Source organism: Oryctolagus cuniculus, chromosome 2 (assembly GCF_051225735.1).
Source record: "Oryctolagus cuniculus isolate XC-2025 breed Fujian yellow rabbit chromosome 2, ASM5122573v1, whole genome shotgun sequence".
Taxonomy (NCBI): Eukaryota; Metazoa; Chordata; class Mammalia; order Lagomorpha; family Leporidae; genus Oryctolagus; species Oryctolagus cuniculus.
In genome coordinates, this window is record NC_142868.1 from 35,479,465 (window position 1) to 35,500,255 (window position 20,791).

General features: G+C 46.5%; 1 protein-coding gene across 50 annotated transcripts in view; it reads left to right on the forward strand.

Moving 5' to 3' along the window:
* Positions 1 to 20,791, forward strand: part of LIMCH1 (LIM and calponin homology domains 1) — a 346,429-nt gene that overhangs the window by 282,248 nt on the left and 43,390 nt on the right. For 32 of the 50 annotated variants that reach the window (XM_089327123.1, XM_017350869.4, XM_070068155.2 and 29 more), the window contains 5 exons: positions 3,401 to 3,436; positions 9,518 to 9,644; positions 11,816 to 11,973; positions 12,169 to 12,577; positions 17,972 to 18,190. In XM_089327123.1, coding sequence (XP_089183249.1) covers positions 3,401 to 3,436; positions 9,518 to 9,644; positions 11,816 to 11,973; positions 12,169 to 12,577; positions 17,972 to 18,190 — 949 coding nt within the window. The remainder of the gene's footprint in view (positions 1 to 3,400; positions 3,437 to 9,517; positions 9,645 to 11,815; positions 11,974 to 12,168; positions 12,578 to 17,971; positions 18,191 to 20,791) is intronic. The other 18 variants (XM_017350874.4, XM_089327132.1, XM_089327134.1 and 15 more) reach the window with 1 other exon arrangement.

Consider the following 20,791-nt stretch of genomic DNA (forward strand, 5'->3'; position numbering starts at 1 on the left):
TCCTCCATAGCTGCTCACATGGCAGGTGCCCCGGCCTGGAGCCTGGCCCTGGATCGCAGTGATGCTGGAGAGCAGGTTAGAATGAAAGGAAAGGAGGAAGGGAGGCCTACAGGCTTCCTACTGAACGTGACCTGGGCGCTTTCCTGCTTCTTGATTCCTTACCTCCTTTGAGAGTTAAGAATTCCCATCTGCATTTGCAGTTAGGAAGCCAAGGCCCACATACACACAGCTGGTAACTACAGAGCCAAGGCTCAAAGTCAGCTCCGTCCATTGCCTACACAAGTTCACAGAGGGCACTGTGGAAGCCTGATGGATTTCCTGTTGCTTCTGTCTGCCACTGTGCTTGTGATTCAGAAAGAATCCACTCTGTATTCAAACCAGGATGGGTAATGGGATCAGAAGGAAGTATAGTCAGGTTACTCTGTGACCTAATTGTGTGATTGAGCTAGTATACACCTTGGGAGTTCATATTTCCTTTCAACAAATATTTACTGAATAATTACTGTGTGTAAAACACTGTGCTGAGTGCTAGGGGATAATCAGATGAGCAGTAGAACCATTTTCCCCCTCTCACTTCCAATGGAAGCTAACACTAGTTCACAATACAGAAATACATCACCAGCTGATTATTGACTCTGAAATGCTTTACTAGTGCTGGAAGTCATATAAATGCAGTCAATAGATGTATACGGCATTCCCTTTATCTTTCTAAATACCCCTACCCTTAAAATTAAACTATATTGGTTTTTTGGGTAGGATGCTTTTGCTTCCTGTAATTTCTCTGGCCAATTTTGCATCCAGTAGCATGTTAACTCACTGACTCTCCATTTTAAAAATCTCCAATTTTTCCACGATTTAGCTTTATTTTTTGATTTCTTGTAGGACAACTGTAAAAGAAAGCCACTTGAAGCCTAAGCTCTAATTATCTTCCCTTACCAGCAAAGGCAATTCTGCTTAAGTTGATGCTCCTTGAAAGCTAATAAATTAACTGAATGGGAAATTCCTTAAGTCTACAAGTGCATTAAAAAGAAGGATAAGTGCCGGTTATCTTCAGAGACTGCAATTCTTTTCATTTTCCAAAGTCTCCAATAGATACTCCATAAATTCTTATCGAGAGCCTAGCCTGGTCACTGTTCAGGAAACCAAACAGAAAAGTCCTTCCCTGTTCCATGAAGCTTAGAGTTTACTGTAAATCTCCATTTGTTGACAGAGACGTCTGTGAAATGCTGTGAATTATCATGTGCAGAAACGGTGTAGAGTCAGATCTATCCTACATGCAACAACACAGCTGAGACTCACAGACAAAACCCTGTGCTAAAGAAGCCACACCCAGGAGTACATCCTACACGAGTTTGTTTATATAGTACAAAGCACAACACTGATCTCTGGGTGTGTTAAATTCACCCAGGGGTGTGTGTAGTGTGTGCATTTCAATAAAATATTAATAAAAGTATTTAGTAGAAGCACAAAACACATAAAAGCTATTAATTGATTATTTCTTATCTGCCCATTAAGAACTTCTGTGCTCTCTTCATAGATAATTTAGAAAGCCCTGTATTTGAGTAATTCTATTCCAACATGTCTGTTTATTAACTGGGAAACAGTCATCCAGTCTTCAGAATTAATATTGTCCATGCACACACTCTTGATGTAGAAGAGTCCACTCATGGTCTACTTCTCTGTAGTGGTGCTTTTTGGAAAACTGAGGATATTAAGTTAAACTTTCGCACTTTCTGGAATTATTCCCTGGAGAAACAGATGAGAAGTCTTACTTCCAAAAGAAAAACATTTACAAACCCTTCCCTGTCTTGCTTTTGGCCATTTCCACAGAGATTTGGGGTTTTCTACTGGTGTGGTTGCCCTTGCTCCAGAGGAATGATGATCTGTGCGTGCAGACTGTTCTGGGATGATAAAAGCCCAGGAGAGGAGTGGCTCTGAGTGCGTGCAGCCATGCGTCCCAGGTGTTTTCTGTAAGGTTGTGGGAAGAGATCTATAGGAGTTCACTTTTTCCTCTGAAGTGCTATGAAAGCGAGCATAGGACCAGATAATTTTGCTGACAACCCCAAAATGTAATTTATTGGAGACAGGAAGCAAGGTGTATTTTCTTTACTGAAATAGCTCTCTGTCCACATCCAAATGCAGAAATGAGCAGCCTTTCAGGGTCAAGGTAAGAACAGTCCTTAAAATTCAGCTTGGCTGAAAAAAACAATTACTTGTGTAACTGCTTTTTTAAAAAAAAGTTTGCTTAACATATGCCATTATAATATTCTAACTTTTTGTCTAATTTACTGTTTGCTTTGCTTTATCTGATACATTTAGAATTAGAGTGACTATCGCAGAGAGTATAAGTTTACTTAAATCCTCGGAAGAGTATAAAGATTGGGGAAAACTTGGGTTTTGCAGGCCGGCGCCGCGGCTCAGTAGGCTAATCCTCCGCCTAGCGGCGCCGGCACACCGGGTTCTAGTCCCGGTCGGGGCGCCGGATTCTGTCCCGGTTGCCCCTCTTCCAGGCCAGCCCTCTGCTGTGGCCAGGGAGTGCAGTGGAGGATGGCCCAGGTGCTTGGGCCCTGCACCCCATGGGAGACCAGGAAAAGCACCTGGCTCCTGGCTCCTGCCATCGGAACAGCGCGGTGCGCCGGCCGCAGCGCGCCGGCCATTGGAGGGTGAACCAACGGCAAAGGAAGACCTTTCTCTCTGTCTCTCTCTCTCACTGTCCACTCTGCCTGTCAAAAAAAAAAAAAAAAAAAAAAAAAAAAAAAAAAACTTGGGTTTTGCAAGTTATGGATTATCATCCATGTGTGGTTTTGATTAAAGCTACTGGCTTTCTAGGAATTGTGGTTTTTGTCAAACGCCAGCAGAAGGCACTGATTGGAGTTCTGGTTGGAGTTCTAGCTTGCTTCCGGAAAACTGCGGAAACTTTGATGTCAGCTGTGCAGATGCATTAACACATCAGGGGCAGGGGCAGGGGCGGTCAGGGTGTACTTGTATGTTGAGTATACATTATAGCCCATTACTGCTGAGCACAGAGGCGTGAGTGTTTTAACTGTTTGTGAATGACCGTAATACATGTTTTTCTTTAAGCTGCCTTCTCTAAACATTGTGGGTTGCACCTAAGCCTCTTTGTTATATTGAACAGATTCTATTTTTGTGTGCAGCATGGGGGATCATTTTCATTTCTTTTCTGGGTCTTAATATAAATTTTACATTCTTTAGAAATATCTAGACTTTTCTTTGATTTGCAGCACCACTAATGAATATTGCTAACTGACATTTCTCTTCCAGTATTATGAGCAAAAAGGTTTGGCATAAATGTATTTCACCAGCAGTTTTTATTTCCAGTGTGGTTACGCTGTTGACTTTCTGCCTTGCTGGTCTTCTAACTTTGTATTTGGTCTTATAGATACGGTCCGAGAACTCCTGTGTCTGATGACGCAGAGTAAGTTGTTTTGTGTTTGTAGGATTCTATTAATTACTAGCCTAAACTGCATGCTTCCAGTACTTACCACTAATTGAAATGCAACTGATGCAACAGTGAACTGAATGGTTAACTGACTTGTGCAGCGGAGCACTTACAGTTGGAATGCAGAACATATGTTCCGTGCAGGATGGATGAATGAAAAGGCAACTTAAGCATGATTCTAATGTGCAGCTGCTGCTTAAAACTTAGCATTTGCTTTACATAGACTGGGCATGTTAAAGTCCTTCTCATTAGGGTGTAGACACTGGTGCCCATTCTGAACCACAGGATTATTAAAAGCATAGTCTGAATTTGGCATTCAATTCTTGATATTCTATGGTCTAGAGTAAACAATGAAGTCGTCATTCCCCATTCACATTTTTTCAAACTAAGAAAATAAATCCTAAGCCACTAATTATAACTTCAGAAGCCCAAGTTCCTCCCAGGTTGGAGTCACATAAACTGTGGGATGCTTGAGACCAAAACATTGGAGTTTTGTTCAAGTTCCGTGGCATAGCAGGGGGTCAAGGGTGTAAAACACGACTTGGGCTACCTTCCCTGCTAGTGGCTTTTCATTCCTCTTGGAGATCCATCCCACATCCATCCCACACCTCACAGCCACATTTCGGAGGAATTCACTCCCTTCCATTTGGGACCCCAATAACTCCCTTTTCAAAACTGGCAGTCCACTGTGCAGAACATTCTGGAACTGGTACCCTAGGCAGACATTTGCTTTGCAGAATACTAGCCTTCTTGGGTTTGAGTAACTGGTCTTTTTCAGAAAGATGACTAATATCCAGTCCCAACATCAGTAGCTCTGGGAGAGGCGTTTTGTGGCCTCATGGGAGGCTGGGCTTTTAGAAGAGTGGACACCAGCACTCTTCCTGCCTGTCCTCCTAGCCTGAGCCATGGTTTCAAGTCATAGCATGAGGCCTTTAACTAAGGGCGTAGCACACACCAAAGACAGTGAGATGAGCCAAAACATTAAACAATTATCCACTGTGCTTAGCTTAGTCTGGACTCTTAGCCTTAAGCAGTCAGACTCCAAGGCCAAATTTCTGAAATGCTATCTGGATTGGTTAGTGGCCTGCCATAGAGAATGTTCATGCCTCAGAATCAAGTTCAATCCCAGCTTGATTGACTGTGCAGAGCTAAGTAGTCTGTAAAACTGAGCCCTGGTTATTACTTTTAAAATCTGCAGTGGCAATATGATTACATAAGATTGATAGGCAAAACACTACTTTGATTTGGCAAGCAAAAACATTTTGATAGAATGGATTTATTCTTCATCAATGCAAAGCCGCCGTGCAATCTGCCTAAAATGGATCTCTGGGAAACCCTGGAAAGTGAAAGAAAGGGCTCAGCATTAAAGAGCTTTTGAATTTTGCCTGTGCTTCAGAACACCTTACCCACAGGGAGAGTTCATGATTTTCTGAAAGAGGAGGAGATGGGGGCTGCCTTCTCGCCTCCCTTAACAAAAAGCAGCAGCATGGACCAAAATGGGTAAAAGGTGTCTCTTTTCCAAAGATTTGTAAATACACAAAGTGCTGAGGTTTTTGCTTGAAGTAGACGTAACCTATGTGAAACCATGGGAGTTCAACATGAAAAACTGATAATCAGGAGTTCATTTTTTAAAAAGATTTATTTATTTATTTGAAAGGCTGAGTTACAGAGAAGGAGAAAAATAAAGATGAAGAGACCTTCCATCTGCTGATTTCACTCCCCAGATAGACACCACCGCCAGGCTGGGCCAGACTGGGCCAGACTGAAGTCAGGAGCCAAGAACTCCATCCTGGTCTTCCACATGGAGGCAGGGGCCCAAGGACTTGGGTCATCTTATGCTGCCTTCCCAGGTGCTTTAGCTGGGAGGTAAATCAGAAGTGGAACAGCTGGGACGAGAACTAGAGCCATAAGGGATACAGGAATTATAGACACCAGCTTAACCTGCTGCACCACAATGCTGACCCATGGGTTCACTTTTTTAAAATATTGATTTATTGACTTGAAAGGCAGAGTTACAGAGAGAGGGAAAGATGGAGAAAGGTCTTCTAGCCACTGATTCGCTCCCCCAAAATGGCCGTAAAGGCCAGGGCTGGGCCAGGCTGAAGCCAGGAGCCAAGAGCTTCTTCTGGGTCTCCCACGGGGTTGGCCAGTGCCCAAGTACTTGGACTATCTTCCACTGCTTTCCCAGACCACTGGCAGGGAGTTGGATCAGAAGTGGAGCAGCTGGGACTCAAACTGGCACCCATATGGGATGTTAGTGTCACAGGTAGCAGCTTTACCCACTATGCCACAACCCCAAGAGTTCATTTTTTGAAGACAGAAATTTATAATATTTTTTATTTATTTCCCATCCTCACCCCTCCCCCACCTCTGTCTCTCATTTCCAAAAATCTTTGAAGGAAAAAACTGGCACAGGCCATGTTTATTAATAATTGACACATTTTAAAAATATAACCTAATCAATAAATGATGTACCCTTTAAGGAGAATGTAGGTCAGAGGCACACAGGCAGATGAAGGCATTTCCACCTGCTGGCCAGCCAAGAACAGCTTCCAAAGATTCCATTTCACCTGCACAGGCCCCTCCCCCCAACACCCTCTCCACCCAAGGAGTCTGCTCCTTGAGAGAGCCACAGGCCATCTCACGCTGCATCCCCCTTACCTTAGCCTTGGCCCAGAGCAACTGTACAGGCTGCCCTTGATTGGATCCCAGCCCTCAAAAGCCCAACTCCTGCCCAGAGGGACTCCTGGGCTCTGCAGCCAGGGGCGCTTATCCCAGCCGCCCAGGGCACACGTTGGGGGTGAGGAAAGCAGAGATTTACTCCAAGCCACCCTGATAGTCTGGAAGCTGGGCGTCTCCACGCCCCCTACTCCACCCCACCCCACCCCACCCCACCCCAGACGCACGCTTCTTCACCAGGAAGGCCAAGTTCCACCATGAACGAGGGAGCATTTTCTCCATGGTGACTCAGCCCGTTTGCTCCCTGGTATTGTCAATTCTCAACTTTCTCAGTTCCTTTTTTTTAAAAATGGCAAGCTATGACTCACAGCTTCTCTTTCCTTCTCTTTTGGCCAGTTGGTTGATATTTCTTTAAAAGAATATATCTTGGGAAAAAAATTGTACTTCCTGGTATGTGAAAGGGCAAGCAGAAGTTTCTCTTTTTATTGAAAGAAGTAGCTTTTGTTTTTTTTGCCAGGCAGAGTTAGACAGTGAAAGAGAGTTATAGACAGTGAGAGAGAGACAGAGAGAAAGGTCTTCCTTCCGTTGGTTCACTCCCCTAATGGCCGCTATGGCCAGTGCTGCGCCAATCTGAAGCCAGGAGCCAGGTACTTCTTCCTGGTCTCCCATGCGGGTGCAGGGGCCCAAGCACTTGGGCCATCATCCACTGCCCTCCCGGGCCACAGCAGAGAGCTGGACTGGAAGAGGAGCAACCGGGACAGAATCCAGCGCCCCAACCAGGACAAGAACTCGAGGTGCCGGTGCCGCAGGTGGAGGATTAGCCAAGTGAGCCACAGCGCCGGCCAAAACAAGTAGCTTTTGGTCCCTGGGGCAGGAACAGTCTGCCCTTCGCTGTGGGATGGAGAGAGGGCCCCAGGAAGGCAGTTCTGAAGGTAAATGCGATAACCAAATCCCAGACCCTGGTTCCATTTTCTTCTTGGCCTCCGAGCAGGAGACCTGGTGCTGCTACAGGTACCCACCGTGGCCTGAGCCATAGTTCTGCCCTTGAGCAGGTACAGAAAGCAAAAGTTGGGGGAAGGGACCTTCGTTCTCTCCCACGATCTGCCAGCTCCTTGGTGGATTGTAAGAAGGTTCCAGCCTAAAGAGGTTTTGATCTTTGAAGGTCTTAGTGAAGATTATAAATTGCTTTAAAAGATGAACCAACTGGATTAGGCATGTTAAGGTAAGATTTTTTTTTTTTTTCATTTAACTGTGAGGAGTGAGATGAATTTCTGTCTGTTTCTGAAAGGCCTACTAAAGTGAATTTTGATCAATGAAGTTTAAACACATCTGGATTTGACATTTCTACCTAACCTTGAAAATTCCTAAACCTTTCTTAAACAACATTAGTAAAGGTGTGAATAGGTGAGAAATGACAGCCCTTCTCCCCTAGTGAAGATGACAGGTCAGTGTTCTAGAAGGCAGGGTGCCCAGATCAGTGCTGCCCCACCCCCCCACCCCCAGGTGTGGCGGCAGCTGCAGCCAGTGGCTGGTCGCATCAGTGCTAACACGAGCCCTAGCTAAAAGTCCCTGTCTGCAGCTGGGTTACTAGAAGACTCTTGGGGAAGACGGATCCTAAGTACACTCTTCACTGTTAGCTCTCTTAGGTCAGACTTCCACTGCCGGCATCTGCCAACTGGGGAGAGACACCCAAGCGCCCCTGCAGCCCGGCTCTGGGTGCACTGGAATCAAGGTGGCAGCTGTGGCTTTGGCGGTGGTCTTCTGGAATTCCCAGAGAGCTGCGTGCCAGGAACACACTGCACGCAGCGGTGCTGTGGCTGCTCGCTGCCTGGCCGGGATCCTGGACATCACTGGCGATGTCCAGAATGAGCCGGTGTCCAAGCGCATGGCTTTTCCTTTCTTGGTGTTGAGCTGGCTTCAAAGCTGAGCCATCGCCACTGTCTGCTGTGCTCTCTGCGCGCTTGCACGGCCCTTGGTTGCTGTGTATCCCACTCGGACACAGAGCTGGTCATATTTTTTTAAAGCAAAAGCAAACAAAAAAAGGATCTTGCTTTGGTTTCTATATCTGTTTCCGTCTTGCTGCTTCAGCTTGTGCTGTCACATAGGTCAGCATCACAGGTCTTGCCCAATATTTAATAAGGTTCTATAGATTATATGAATTCCATGCATAGCCCACGGCTTTTTTTTTTTTTTTGGTAAGATTTATTTATTTTACTTGAAAGTCACAGTTACACAGAGAGAGAAGGCGAAGCAGAGAGAGAGAGAGAGAGAGAGAGAGAGAGAGAGAGGTCTTCATCCTCTAGTTCACTCCCCAATTGGCCACAACGGCCGGAGCTGCACCAATCCGAAGCCAGGAGCCAGGAGCTTTTCCCAGGTCTCCCACACGGGTGCAGGGGCCCAAGGACTTGGGCCATCTTCTATTACTTTCCCAGGCCATAGCAGAGAGTTGGATTGGAAGTGGAGCAGCTGGGTCTTGAACCAGTGCCCATATGGGATGCCGGCACTGCAAGTGGTGGCTTTACCTGCTATGTCACAGCGCCAACCCCAGCTCACGGCTTTTTAAAATTTGCTTTCCTCATCCTTTTTCTTTTTAAAGAGTAACTTCAGAGGTATCCTGACCCCCAAAAAGGTGAAATAATTGTGAGAATATTAGGAGAGGGAAGAGTGCACTATTTTATATATTTTATGCCTTAATTATTATTATAAAATACCTCGTTTTATTGATTCTGAGACACTGTCAGTGGCACTATGAGTTATGGAGAGTTTTTACAGGAAATCAAAAGAAATAACCACTTAAACATATACATAATCAATTCATATAGATGCATCCAACAACTCTGAAAATGAAACAGGACAAAGCGTCCTAAGCTTGAGGCTGTATTTTTTGGAAGGTGGGGAAATCGGCTTCCTTTGCACAGAAACATGGAAGCCAGCTCTCTACACCCACACTATTTGCTGTAATCAAGTTTCACTGTTTGGAACTATGTCCTTCTTCCCCAAAAGGCCTCCCCACGCTGTATGCCTTTGAATTCTTATTTTATTTTTAAATACATTTCCGAAGGAGAGGAGCCCAGGGTTCAGGTGCCTCTCTCTAGCTCTTCTTTAATCCTATGTTGGCGCCTATTTCATAGTGATGCTGACCAGATTGGGTTTTACCCGTGAAGACAAAGGCGGTTGTTCCGTGGCTTTTGTGGCTAAGGTGGAGGGGCGGAGCGCCACAGCCGGTGCCCTGGCGCGCGAGCTGCAGTGGGGGGGAAACGGCGGGCAGGTCGCAGGTCCGCTGGCGCCCCCACGCAGCGGGACGCGGCGGAACGGGCGTGTGGGGACCGAGGGGCGCTGATGGCCATGGGGTTTTGTCTCTGCTCTCCCCGCGCGCAGGAGCACGAGTTTGTTTGACATGCGGTGCGAGGAGGAGGCCGCCGTGCTGCCGCACAGCAGGGCCCGCCAGGAGCAGCTGCAACTGATAAACAGCCAGCTGCGGGAAGAGGACGACAAATGGCAAGACGTGAGTTCAGGGCAGGGCAGTGCGGGCAGTGGGGCGATGGCTGCAGGGTGGGGGAAGGGGGGAAGACTAGCCCTTGACAGCCCTGCTGAGGGCCAGACCAGAGCTCCTGGGGGGTTTGCAGAGCTGTGGCAAAGAAAAGGTGAGAGCCACGTGCAGGGTGTGGAGTGAGTGACAGGGACCTGTCCTCAGTGTTGCCAGAAACTTGGTAACAAACGAGAGGGCAGCACCAGGCGGGCACCTGGCATGGGATGCAGCTGGGGGATGCTGTGCCTTCAGAGGTTGTGTTTTTGAAATTGATGGTGGTGGTGGTGGTGATAGCAACAGCAGTAATTGCCAACGTTGACAGCGTACCAGCAGGTACACTGTCCTAAGTGTTTTGCAGGTCATCGTTCATTTAACCCTCCTAGTACTGCATAAGCTAGCAACCCTGGCCGTCCTGGGTTCTGCAGATCAGTCTTCACATAGCTAAGGCACTTGTCCACAGTTACCCAGTGGGGCTGTGGGGCAGCTGGGTGAGCACCAGGGAAGGCAGGAGGAAGAGCAGGGGGAGGACCCTGAGATCATGTGCTGAGAGCAGAGCCAAAGCGGGAAAGAGGGGAAGCAGGAAAGATGGAGGAGTGGAGCTTTCATTGAGTGCTTCCGGAGCACTGAGCCAGCTGTTGCAAACTGGACTCTACCACTAGTCAAAGCAGGTAACTTCTCCAAAGCCCACCCAGTATCATCATGATTGTGTCTCAGATGTATTGAGCTCCTGACTGTGTGCCTGACACCTTACACACACTGGCATTCAACCCTATGAGCTTGTAAGAATGCTACTGGCATCCCCATTTTAGAGATGAGAAAACTGAGATACAGAGAGGCTGAGAAGCATACTTGAGATTCCAAAGCACGGACGAGACAGAGCTGGGCTTCTTCCCATCCATCTGACCCCAGGATCCTCACTCTCTCATTGTGCTAGAACTCTGTAGAATTGGTGATGAAGTTGTTGTAAGGATCTGATTAATTTATATATGGAGAGCCATTGGATTCTAAGACGACAAAACTAATGCTTTTCTGCCTTTTACTTCCTCCCAAGAGGAAACTGTCAATTACGCCTTGCCATTCTGTTATCAGCAAATCTCTTGGCAAGACAGACTATAAATAGGAAGAAGTGACGTTTCGTACATATTACCGTGTGAGGCAGCTCTCCAAAACATGGCAGCTGACTGGAGTAAGATCATGTAGATCACACGGCTGTGCTTAAAGGCACTGCCCTGATATGGGTACACACATAATATCTGAACTTTCCTGCCTTTGAGGCATTCTCGTTCTAGCCAGACCAAAGTTGGGTTGTATGTGAATGCCCTAGCCCAGTGCCTCTTCTCATCGTCAGCGTTCACTGAACTCTGCACGGGGCCAGGCGTCTGGCACAGTGATCAAGATGCTACCGGGGGCACTTGCACCTCATTTTGCAGTGTCTGGTTCAAACCCTGGCTCCTCTGCTTCCTTTCTTTTTTTTTTTTTTTTAAGATTTATATTTATTTGAGAGGTAGAGTTACAGACAGAGAAAGGGAGAAACAGAGAGAAAGGTCTTCTGTCCACTGGTTCACTTCCCAAATGACTGCAACAGCCAGAGCTGAGCTGATCCGAAGCCAGGAGCCAGGAGTTTCTTCCGAGTCTCCCATGTGGCTGCAGGGACCCACGGACTTGGGCCATCTTCCACTGCTTTCCCAGGCCATAGCAGAGAGCTGGATGGGAAGAGGAGCAGCCGGGACTAGAACCAGCACCCACATGGGATGCCAGCTCTACAGGCAGAGGCTTAACCCACTACGCCATAGCACCAGCTGCTCCTCTGCTTCCTTTCTGACTTCCTGCTAACACACACCTTGGGAGGCAGCAGGTGATGGCTCACGTAGTTGGGTCCCTCCTACCCATATGGAAGCCCTGGATTGAATTCCAGGATCCTAGATATGGCCTGGCCCATCCTTGGCTATTGTGGACATTTGGAGAGATCTTCAATCTTTCTCCATCTGTGTGTCTTTCTATCTATCTGCCTTTCAAAGAAAATGAAAATTAATTTTTAAACTTTTTTTAGAAAAGACACAAACAATGATTAGTAAGAAATAGATACACTGGGAAAAGTGGAAGTAGAGTTCTGTGCAGGCCTGAAGAATGCTGTCTCTCCCACCCAGGACCTGGCTCGTTGGAAGAGTCGTAGGAGAAGTGCATCACAAGACTTGATCAAGAAAGAGGAGGAAAGAAAAAAAATGGAGAAGTTACTGGCTGGAGAGGATGGAACCAGTGAACGAAGGAAAAGCATCAAGACCTACAGAGAAATTGTTCAAGAAAAGTGGGTTCTTTCTGGGCTTGTGTTTGAATGTACAATATTATTTAGATATGTGTTTTTCTAAAACTTGCCTGTTACAGAGACTTCACGCTGGTATTTCACACACCCTGTGCTATGTGTTCAGCTCTGCCTTGGTCCTTTGCAATTTTCATGACTGTTGACTCTGTTCTTGCTTCCTCCTCCCCTGCCCTGACCTAGAGAGCGGAGAGAGAGAGAGCTGCACGAAGCATATAAGAACGCACGGTCGCAGGAGGAGGCCGACGGGATCCTGCAGCAGTACATCGAGAGGTTTACCATCAGCGAGGCTGTTCTTGAACGCTTGGAGATGCCAAAAATTCTGGAAAGAAGCCATTCAACAGAGCCAAACTTATCCTCCTTCCTGAGCGACCCCAACCCCATGAAATACCTGCGGCAACAGTCACTGCCTCCGCCCAAGTTCACTGCCACTGTGGAAACCACCATCGCGCGTGCCAGTGCCCCGGATGCCAGCACGGCAGCAGGCAGTGGGTCCCCCAGCAAAACTGTGACCCCCAAAGCAGTGCCTATGCTGACACCCAAGCCTTACTCCCAGCCCAAAAACTCTCAAGAGGTTCTCAAGACCTTTAAGGTAGGACCCATTTCTTAAGAGTAGATCTCAAAACTGAACCGCAGGTACTCGAAAAGGAGTACCTGACCCAGAAAAGCGGGATTATTTTACAAACCAAAAGCAAAATGTGTTGACATTTGTAACCGCTCATTTGTGTGTCAGAAGGCTGTGCTTGCAAGTCCTTAGGTGATAGATGCCATCCTAGGTTACTATTGTTGATATTGATGGGCTCTCATGGCAGATAGTCTGGTCATAACCAAAGCCAGGTGTTTTCTCATTTGATCAAATGGCCCAGACTCAATATAGAAGTGGTAGTTTGGTAATAACCTAGTGTCTCCAACGAGGAGACAAGGTGAACCCCTCAAAGAAAAATTCTAATTGCTTTTGGTTTAAATAGAAGATAGGCAGCTACCTCTATTTTTTTCTTTTTAAAGATTTATTTTATTTATTTATTTATTTTATTTATTTATCTGTAACAGAGAGAGGTGGAGCCAGAGAGAGAGAGAGAGAGAGCTTCTTCCATCTGCTGGTTCGCTCCCCAGATGGCTGCACTGGCCAGAGCTGAGCTGATCTGAAGCCAGGAGCCAGGCGCTTCTGCTGCCTCTCCCGCGCGGGTGCAGGGCCCAGGACTTGGGCCACCTTCTGCTGCTTTCCCAGGGCAGAGCAGAGAGCTGGACTGGAAGTGGAGCAGCCGGGACTAGAACCAGTGCCCATAGGGGATGCCGGCGCTGCAAGCCGGGGCTTTAACCCACTGCGCCACAGCGCTGGCCCCTCAGCTACCTCTCTTTTATGAAAAAATTGACATCCTATCCAAAAAGATGCTACAGTTGAAAAAAAAACTTCAAGGAATACATGGGAACATGGGTCATACTTGGTCCTCAGGTGAGACAGGGTAGTTTTTTAAGAAGAAAGAAACAGGATTATTTTACCAAGGAATGTGTAAAGCAATGTTCCAGAACAAAAGAGCCTATGACAGCCGCACATCGTTTCCCTGCCTCAGCTACCAGCATCTCCCCTTCTATCATGAGGAACCCCCGTCCTTTGTCTTAAGTCTTCTGACTACAAAGAAAACGCGGTCCTCATTGTCCCTGCATACCGCATGAGTGTGTAATAGAAGACAGAGGTGGAATTCATCCCTGGGAGATGCGACCGTTGTGACTGTAAAAGTTTACATAACGGAACTAAGTGAGCAACGTGATGCCAGGCATCTCCCTATTGAATTTCACAGGGAACCCACTGCACGCTCTGACTTTTGCTTAAATGACTCTGAATGTTTCTTAAACATTGTGCCTTAGGCTTTGATGGAACACAAGAAAAACGTCCGGGCTGTCTCGTCTGGATTTGAATTGAGACATTTGTCCCTTTGGGGCACGGTCTGTGTCCTTCATGTTTACAGCTCCATCCTGAGAGCCTGGCAGAGGTTCCCAGGCCATGGTAGGCACTGCAAGGGCTTATGGAATGAATAAATGGATTTCACTGAGAAAATGAGCTATGGATCATGCAGACTCACACACACACACACACACAAACACACCCGTATGTGCTCAGTGGTGTGCCTAAGTGTTTCAGGGCTTTCCTTCACCCAGGCCTATAACGATAAATGATCTGTGACTGTCCAAAGCAAAAAATTTCATGTTGAGGGGGCCTAGAACAGAGGTGGAGAATACACTTATCTAACAGGCTAACCAAGCATCTGATGATACCAGCTAAATGTCCGTTTCCCCTCCCTTGAGTACATAGTACAATGTGATTATTTAAGCAGAAGAAATGAGACGACTTTATAGCAAAACAGAAAGCGCTGTCTTTGACCACCATAGCAGTCAGTGTAGCAGGTGTAACAGGTGCTCTAGAGGCCTCAGGAGAGCACCTGGGCGGGAATGTGTTGAGAAACTTCAGGAGAGGTCCGACAGCTGGAGTCCACTCTTTTAAAAAAGAAATTATTTACTTGAAAGGCAGAGCTGCAGAGGCAGAGGGAGAGACTGAAGAAGAAAGAACTTCCATCCACTGGTTCACTCCACATATGGTTACAAAGGCCTGGGCTAGGCCAGGCTGAAGCCAGAAGCCAGGAGCTTCATCTGGGTCTCACACATGGATGGCAGGGGCCCAAGTGCTTAGGCCATTTTTTGTTGTTTTCACAGACACATTAGGAGGGAGCCGGGTCAGAACTGGAGCATCTGGGACTTGAACCGGCGCCCATATGGGATGCTGGCATGACAGGAGACAGCTTAACCCACTGCACCACAGCACCAGCTCCTAGAGTTCACTCTTGATAGTGGATATTCCTTTTATTCATCAGTAACCTTGATGGATATCCATGCTATTTCTAGCCAAGAGTCCACTGAGTGGATGGGAGGGCACTTGTGACCAAAGGTTGTATGTAAATATGACAGTTGTTAAGAGGTAATGCCAAGACAGAAGCTAAGGGGTGTATGTGTGTGTGTATACAAGGATACTACAAAGTTTCATACAAATTTCAAGGATACTTCAAAATTCCAGTGGCCGCTACCCAGGCCCCCACTGGTAGCATCCCCTTGGCAGGAACCCGCCCTGGAGTGAGCACTAGTACCCCTCCCATATATAGCATGTGGGCACATGACCCGTCCAAGGGTACCAAGCCACACCATCTAGAATTCAGCCCCTTCCCAGCCGCTCAGACACCACAGGACTGCCCAGTGGGATCCTCCTCAGACCCCAGATGCCCCTCTCAACCCCACCCTGGCCATCAGTCCATCATTGGAAAATTGAAAAAAAAAAGATAAGTTTATTTTGGTACAAAGAAATTGTGACAGCCATGCATGCAAAAGTCTTCAAAAACTTTATGAAACCCATGTATTGTGAATAATCCATGCATGGATTTCAAAAAAAAATTTTGCACCACATAAACTTAACTTGATTTTTCTGCAGACCATCTGAAGTGCCCTCGTGTGTGTGTGCTTACAGAGGGTCAGGTGGCAGAGGACACTGGCTCAGTTGCTGCCTCGGTGCAGCAGAATTAAGAGCAAGGCAAGATCTAAGGCAACATTTTCCAAACCAAGAATTGCCGCTTGTTGCAGGTTATAAAATCAATTTGGTATTTTGGAATCAGCATGGTTTATTTTTAATGAAGTGCTTTAGAATATAATTTTTATTTTAAAAAAAACATAGTGCATCAAACACAAAAGAGATACATGTTGTTTGGGGAAAGTTCTGTTTCAGGTATATTTACGTGTATGCTGAGTTGTGATTTAATTTTTTTTTTTTTTTTTTTTTTTGACAGGCAGAGTGGACAGTGAGAGAGAGAGACAGAGAGAAAGGTCTTCCTTTTGCTGTTGGTTCACCCTCCAATGGCCACCGCGGCTGGCGCACCACGCTGATCTGAAGGCAGGAGCCAGGTGCTTCTCCTGGTCTCCCATGGGGTGCAGGGCCCAAGCACTTGGGCCATCCTCCACTGCACTCCCGGGCCACAGCAGAGAGCTGGCCTGGAAGAGGGGCAACCGGGAGAGAATCCGGTGCCCCGACCGGGAGTAGAACCCGGTGTGCCGGCGCTGCAAGGCAGAGGATTGGCCTTTAAATTGTTTTTTTCTGAGTAGCAGATAATAGCATATGGACACCAGTAGGTGAAGGTAAACAAACTCTGATGAATATCTGGCTTCCCAGGTGTTGTTCATCTTCTTTGTGAAAATTTGCCTTCGTAAAATATTTAGAAGGCTTAATTACAATAGCTAAAATTTAAGTACTTAAAATGAGTCAGGTTTTGTTCTAAAATTTGTACATATATGAGTCTATAAAAGCCCCTTAATCTCTATATGAATGAGAAAATGTTACTTTAAATTTTTGAGTTAGGGGCTGGCACTGTGGCTCAGTAGGTTAATCCTCCGCCTGCGGCACTGGCATCCCATATGGGCGCCGGTTCTAGTCCCAGCTGTTCCTCTTCTGATCCAGCTCTCTGCTGTGGCTTGGGAAAGCAGTAGAAGGTGGCCCAAATGTTTGGGCCTCTGCACCCGCATAGGAGACCAGGAAGAAGCACCTGGCTCCTGGCTTCAGATTGGCGCAGCTCCCGCCATGTGGCCATAAAAAATATTTTGAGTTGAACACAGAGGATAAGAAACTTGTTGAAGGGTAGACATATGACCTTAGAGCTAAGACACTGGTTGGGACGTCCCATATCCATGTTCCTGGATTCAAGTCCCTATTGCACTCCCAAATCCAGCTTCCTGCACATTTGGGAATGAACCAGTAGATGAGAGATCTCTGTCTGTCTCCCTGTTTCTCTTTTTCTGTCTGCTGCCTAGATAAATGAATGAGTAGATAGAAAAGTAAGTTTTTGGAGGGAAAAGGATGAAGATGACCTGGCTGCTGGGTGGCAGAGCCAGGACTCGGTCTCAGGTGTTCTAGCTGCAGTCTCATGCACACTCTACATCTGCCTTGGACTCCAACACGGGGAGTTCTAGGTGCCTTTCAGCGAGCCGGGCTCACTACCCTCTCTGCTCCTTCTTTATACACTTTCCCTAGATGTAAGTATACAACAAAAATATTTTATTGCATGTGATCTTTTTTCCTTGAAAAAAAGAATTGGGGTTGTAATATTAACTGGAAATGGGGATACTTTGTAACATAGGTGCCCTGACCCTCCATGACAGCTATAAAAAAGTACCCATTGGCCAGCACCACAGCTCACTAGACTAATTCTCTGCCTGTGGTGCCGGCACCCCGGGTTCTAGTCCCGGTTGGGGTGCCGGTTCTGTCTCAGTTGCTGCTCTTCCAGTCCAGCTCTCTGCTGTGGCCCGGGAGTGCAGTGGAGGATGGCTCAGGTCCTTGGGCCCTGCACCCCATGGGAGACCAGGAGGAAGCACCTGGCTCCTGGCTTCGGATCAGCACAGTGTGCCGGCCGTAGTGGCCATTTGTGGGGTGAACCAACGGAAGGAAGACCTTTCTCTGTCTCTCTCTCTCACTGTCCAACTCTGCCTGTCAAAAAAAAAAAAAAAAAAAGTACCCATTGTCCCCTCCACCACCATAAGGTAAACTGTAGAATATTCCTGATATGAGGTAGGTTCCAGCTACATTTGTATGTTAACCAGAAAAAAAGTCAAAATGTATGAAATAGCAGTTTGATCTTAAATGAAAAATTACTGGAACTCAAATATGTGATGTGTGTGTATTTAAGATTCTTTTGGCTTTCTGTACTTTAAAATAAAAGTGTACCTTAAATAAGGTAAATATGAAATATAATCTATAGTGAAGTAGTCTAAGACCAATTCTCATTTAAAGAGGGCCTTGAAGATGGCATTTGTAAAAGCCCTGAATTTTGGAACTGAGCAAAATATTTGACAGCCCTTTGTCTTCATTGGCCTGTTTACCAAATGATCATCCTATAAGGAAATTCTAGTGTGCTTTTTTGAGAAACAGCATGTTTTGTGTTCATTGTGATCTCTATAGGTAGATGGGAAAGTCAGCATGAACGGAGAGACAGCCCACGGAGATGAGGAAGAGAAGGGAAGAGAGTGTCCCACAGTGACACCTGCTGTCTCCTTAACCACGTCCCAGATGTTTGAAGGTGTGGCCAGAGTGCACGGGTCACCAGTGGAGCTCAAGCAAGACAACAACAGCGTTGAGATCAACATAAAGAAGCCAAATCCTGTTCCCCAGGAAGCGACAGTAAGAACCAAAGTTATTTTTCCTCTTTGAGATCATGCCGTCATCAAACAATCTGTTTTTAAAAATAAGCAGGAAGCAGGTTGTGACAGTGATCCATTTCTGACTATATGGGTATACTGTATGTTTGCTAGGGCTGCGTATCAGAGTACCACACAGGATAGCTTAACAACAGAAATAAATTACCCCGTAGTCATGGTAATGAGAGGCCCAGCACCAAGATGCTGGCAGGATTCTATCTGTTGGCAGTGAACAATCAGTTTCGTGCTTCTTTCCTAGTTTCTGGTGGTAGCTGGCAATTTGGACATTGCTTGGCTTGTGGGCGCATCTTCCTGACCTCTGCCTTATTATCACGTGTTCTCCCTGTGTACGTGGCTATTCAAACTGCCACTGGTACAAGGACACCAGTCACACTGACATGGGATCCACCTTGCTCCATTGTGACCTTGTCTTAGCTGATGTCTCCAACCACTGTATTTCCTAATACGGGTACATTCTGAGGCCCTAAGCATTAGCACTCCAGTGTATGAGTTTTGGGACACCCAGTTCAACCCATAGCACTAGGTTATGGTAGAAAGATAATACTGTTTATGAGCAAGAAATTACTTTTCTTGTCTTCACCTTCTTGGGTTTCAGTGTTAAAGAAAAACAGATAAATTTTTAAAATATCCTTTTTTCCATTGGTTCATTAGACTTGTTACTATAACCTGAAAATAATTAGAACTTAACAAAACCTGGCTTCTCATCCTTACTAATATGTAGAAAAGTATCTTATTAATTACAAAAAAAGATTCATAAAAATAAAACTCATTTTTATTAGCTTAACCCCTTAAATTCAGAGGAATAGAAAGTATGGGTCAGTGGCCAAGCTGAAATACATAGGGTCACCCGACAGCAGCAAGAAAGGGAACCGAAGATGACATTGTATTTGCCACTTTAGAGCATCAAACATCAATCAGGAATATTATGCTCTCATGGATTCTTCTCCAGAAAGGCTCCTGCTTGTTTTTCTGATCAAACCAAAGCAGTGACTACTGCTGTAGAGGTAGCCCAGGCTGCGGGTATGAGCTGGACTCTGTTCCACCTCATTTATCCTCCTGGAGGCTGGGTTTCTTGTATTTTAACATACAGCATTTGGATCTATAGTGTAGTTAAGGGAGGTAAAACTGTCAAGAATGCACCCCTGCCCCTCCCCCAGCACCTAAAGAGTCGGTCCGGAAGGAAGCTCCTCCTCCAGCTCTGGAGCTGAGCATCAGGTGACCCACCCAACAAAAACCCATCCATGGACTGCTGAGGTGACCCACCCAACAAAAACCTGTCCAGTGGACTGCCTAAGGTGACCCACCCAACAAAAACCTGTCCAGTGGACTGCTGAGGTGACCCACCCAACAAAAACCTGTCCATGGACTGCTGAGGTGACCCACCCAACAAAAACCCGTCCAGTGGACTGCTGAGGTGACCCACCCAATAAAAACCCGTCCATGGACTGCTGAGGTGACCCACCCAACAAAAACCTGTCCAGTGGACTGCCTAAGGTGACCCACCCAACAAAAACCTGTCCAGTGGACTGCTGAGGTGACCCACCCAACAAAAACCTGTCCATGGACTGCTGAGGTGACCCACCCAACAAAAACCTGTCCAGTGGCCTGCTGAGGTGACCCACCCAACAAAAACCCGTCCAGTGGACTGCTGAGGTGACCCACCCAACAAAAACCTGTCCAGTGGACTGCTGAGGTGACCCACCCAACAAAAACCTGTCCAGTGGACTGCTGAGGTGACCCACCCAACAAAAACCCGTCCAGTGGACTGCTGAGGTGACCCACCTGATGAAAATCCATCCAGTGGCCTGGCTGTGACACTTATTATCTCTGGGATTTACCTCTTGAACAGTAAACTTCCTTTTTCAGAGGATTTGAGGGAGTGAAATCCTTTCCCACGGTACACAGTGCTTTGTGAAAGAGACTCCAGTGGGAAGAGACCATGGAGCATGGTTCCTGGGCTCCAAGAGCGTGGTGTTGGGATCCAGGCAAAGGCTGAGTCTCTCCACCTGGACTCCAGTGTTACTTTTCATTCCCATCCACACAGCCACCTCTGGCAAGCTCTCACAAGTGATTGTGATACAGAATATTGAATTCTGGAGCAGAATGGGAACTTAACTGGTGGAGTAAACATTATTTATGCTCTTAAATGTAAATAAGAAGCTCCCTAACTTAGTAGCCATCATATGGAAAAGTTGTTTCTCTGGGACAGCTCGTAATTCTGTCCTTATTTCTCTTTGGCCATACTTGGAAAGTCCATTCAGAAAAAGAGATGTCATACTGACTAAACACCCCTCCAAGTACCTTGCTTTATGGTTTGGTTGGTTTTTTAAAGATTTATTTTATTATTTGAAAGGCAGAGTGACAATAAAGAGGAAAAGACAAATAGAGAAAGAGATATTCCATTTGAGAGTTCACTCCCCAAATGGCCACAATAACCAGGGCTAGGCCAGGCTGAAGCCAGGAGCCAGGAACTCCATGCTGGTCTCCCACATGGGCGATAGGAGGCCAGGCACTTCAGCCATCTTCTTCTGCTTTCCCAGTCATGTTAACAGGGAACGGGATC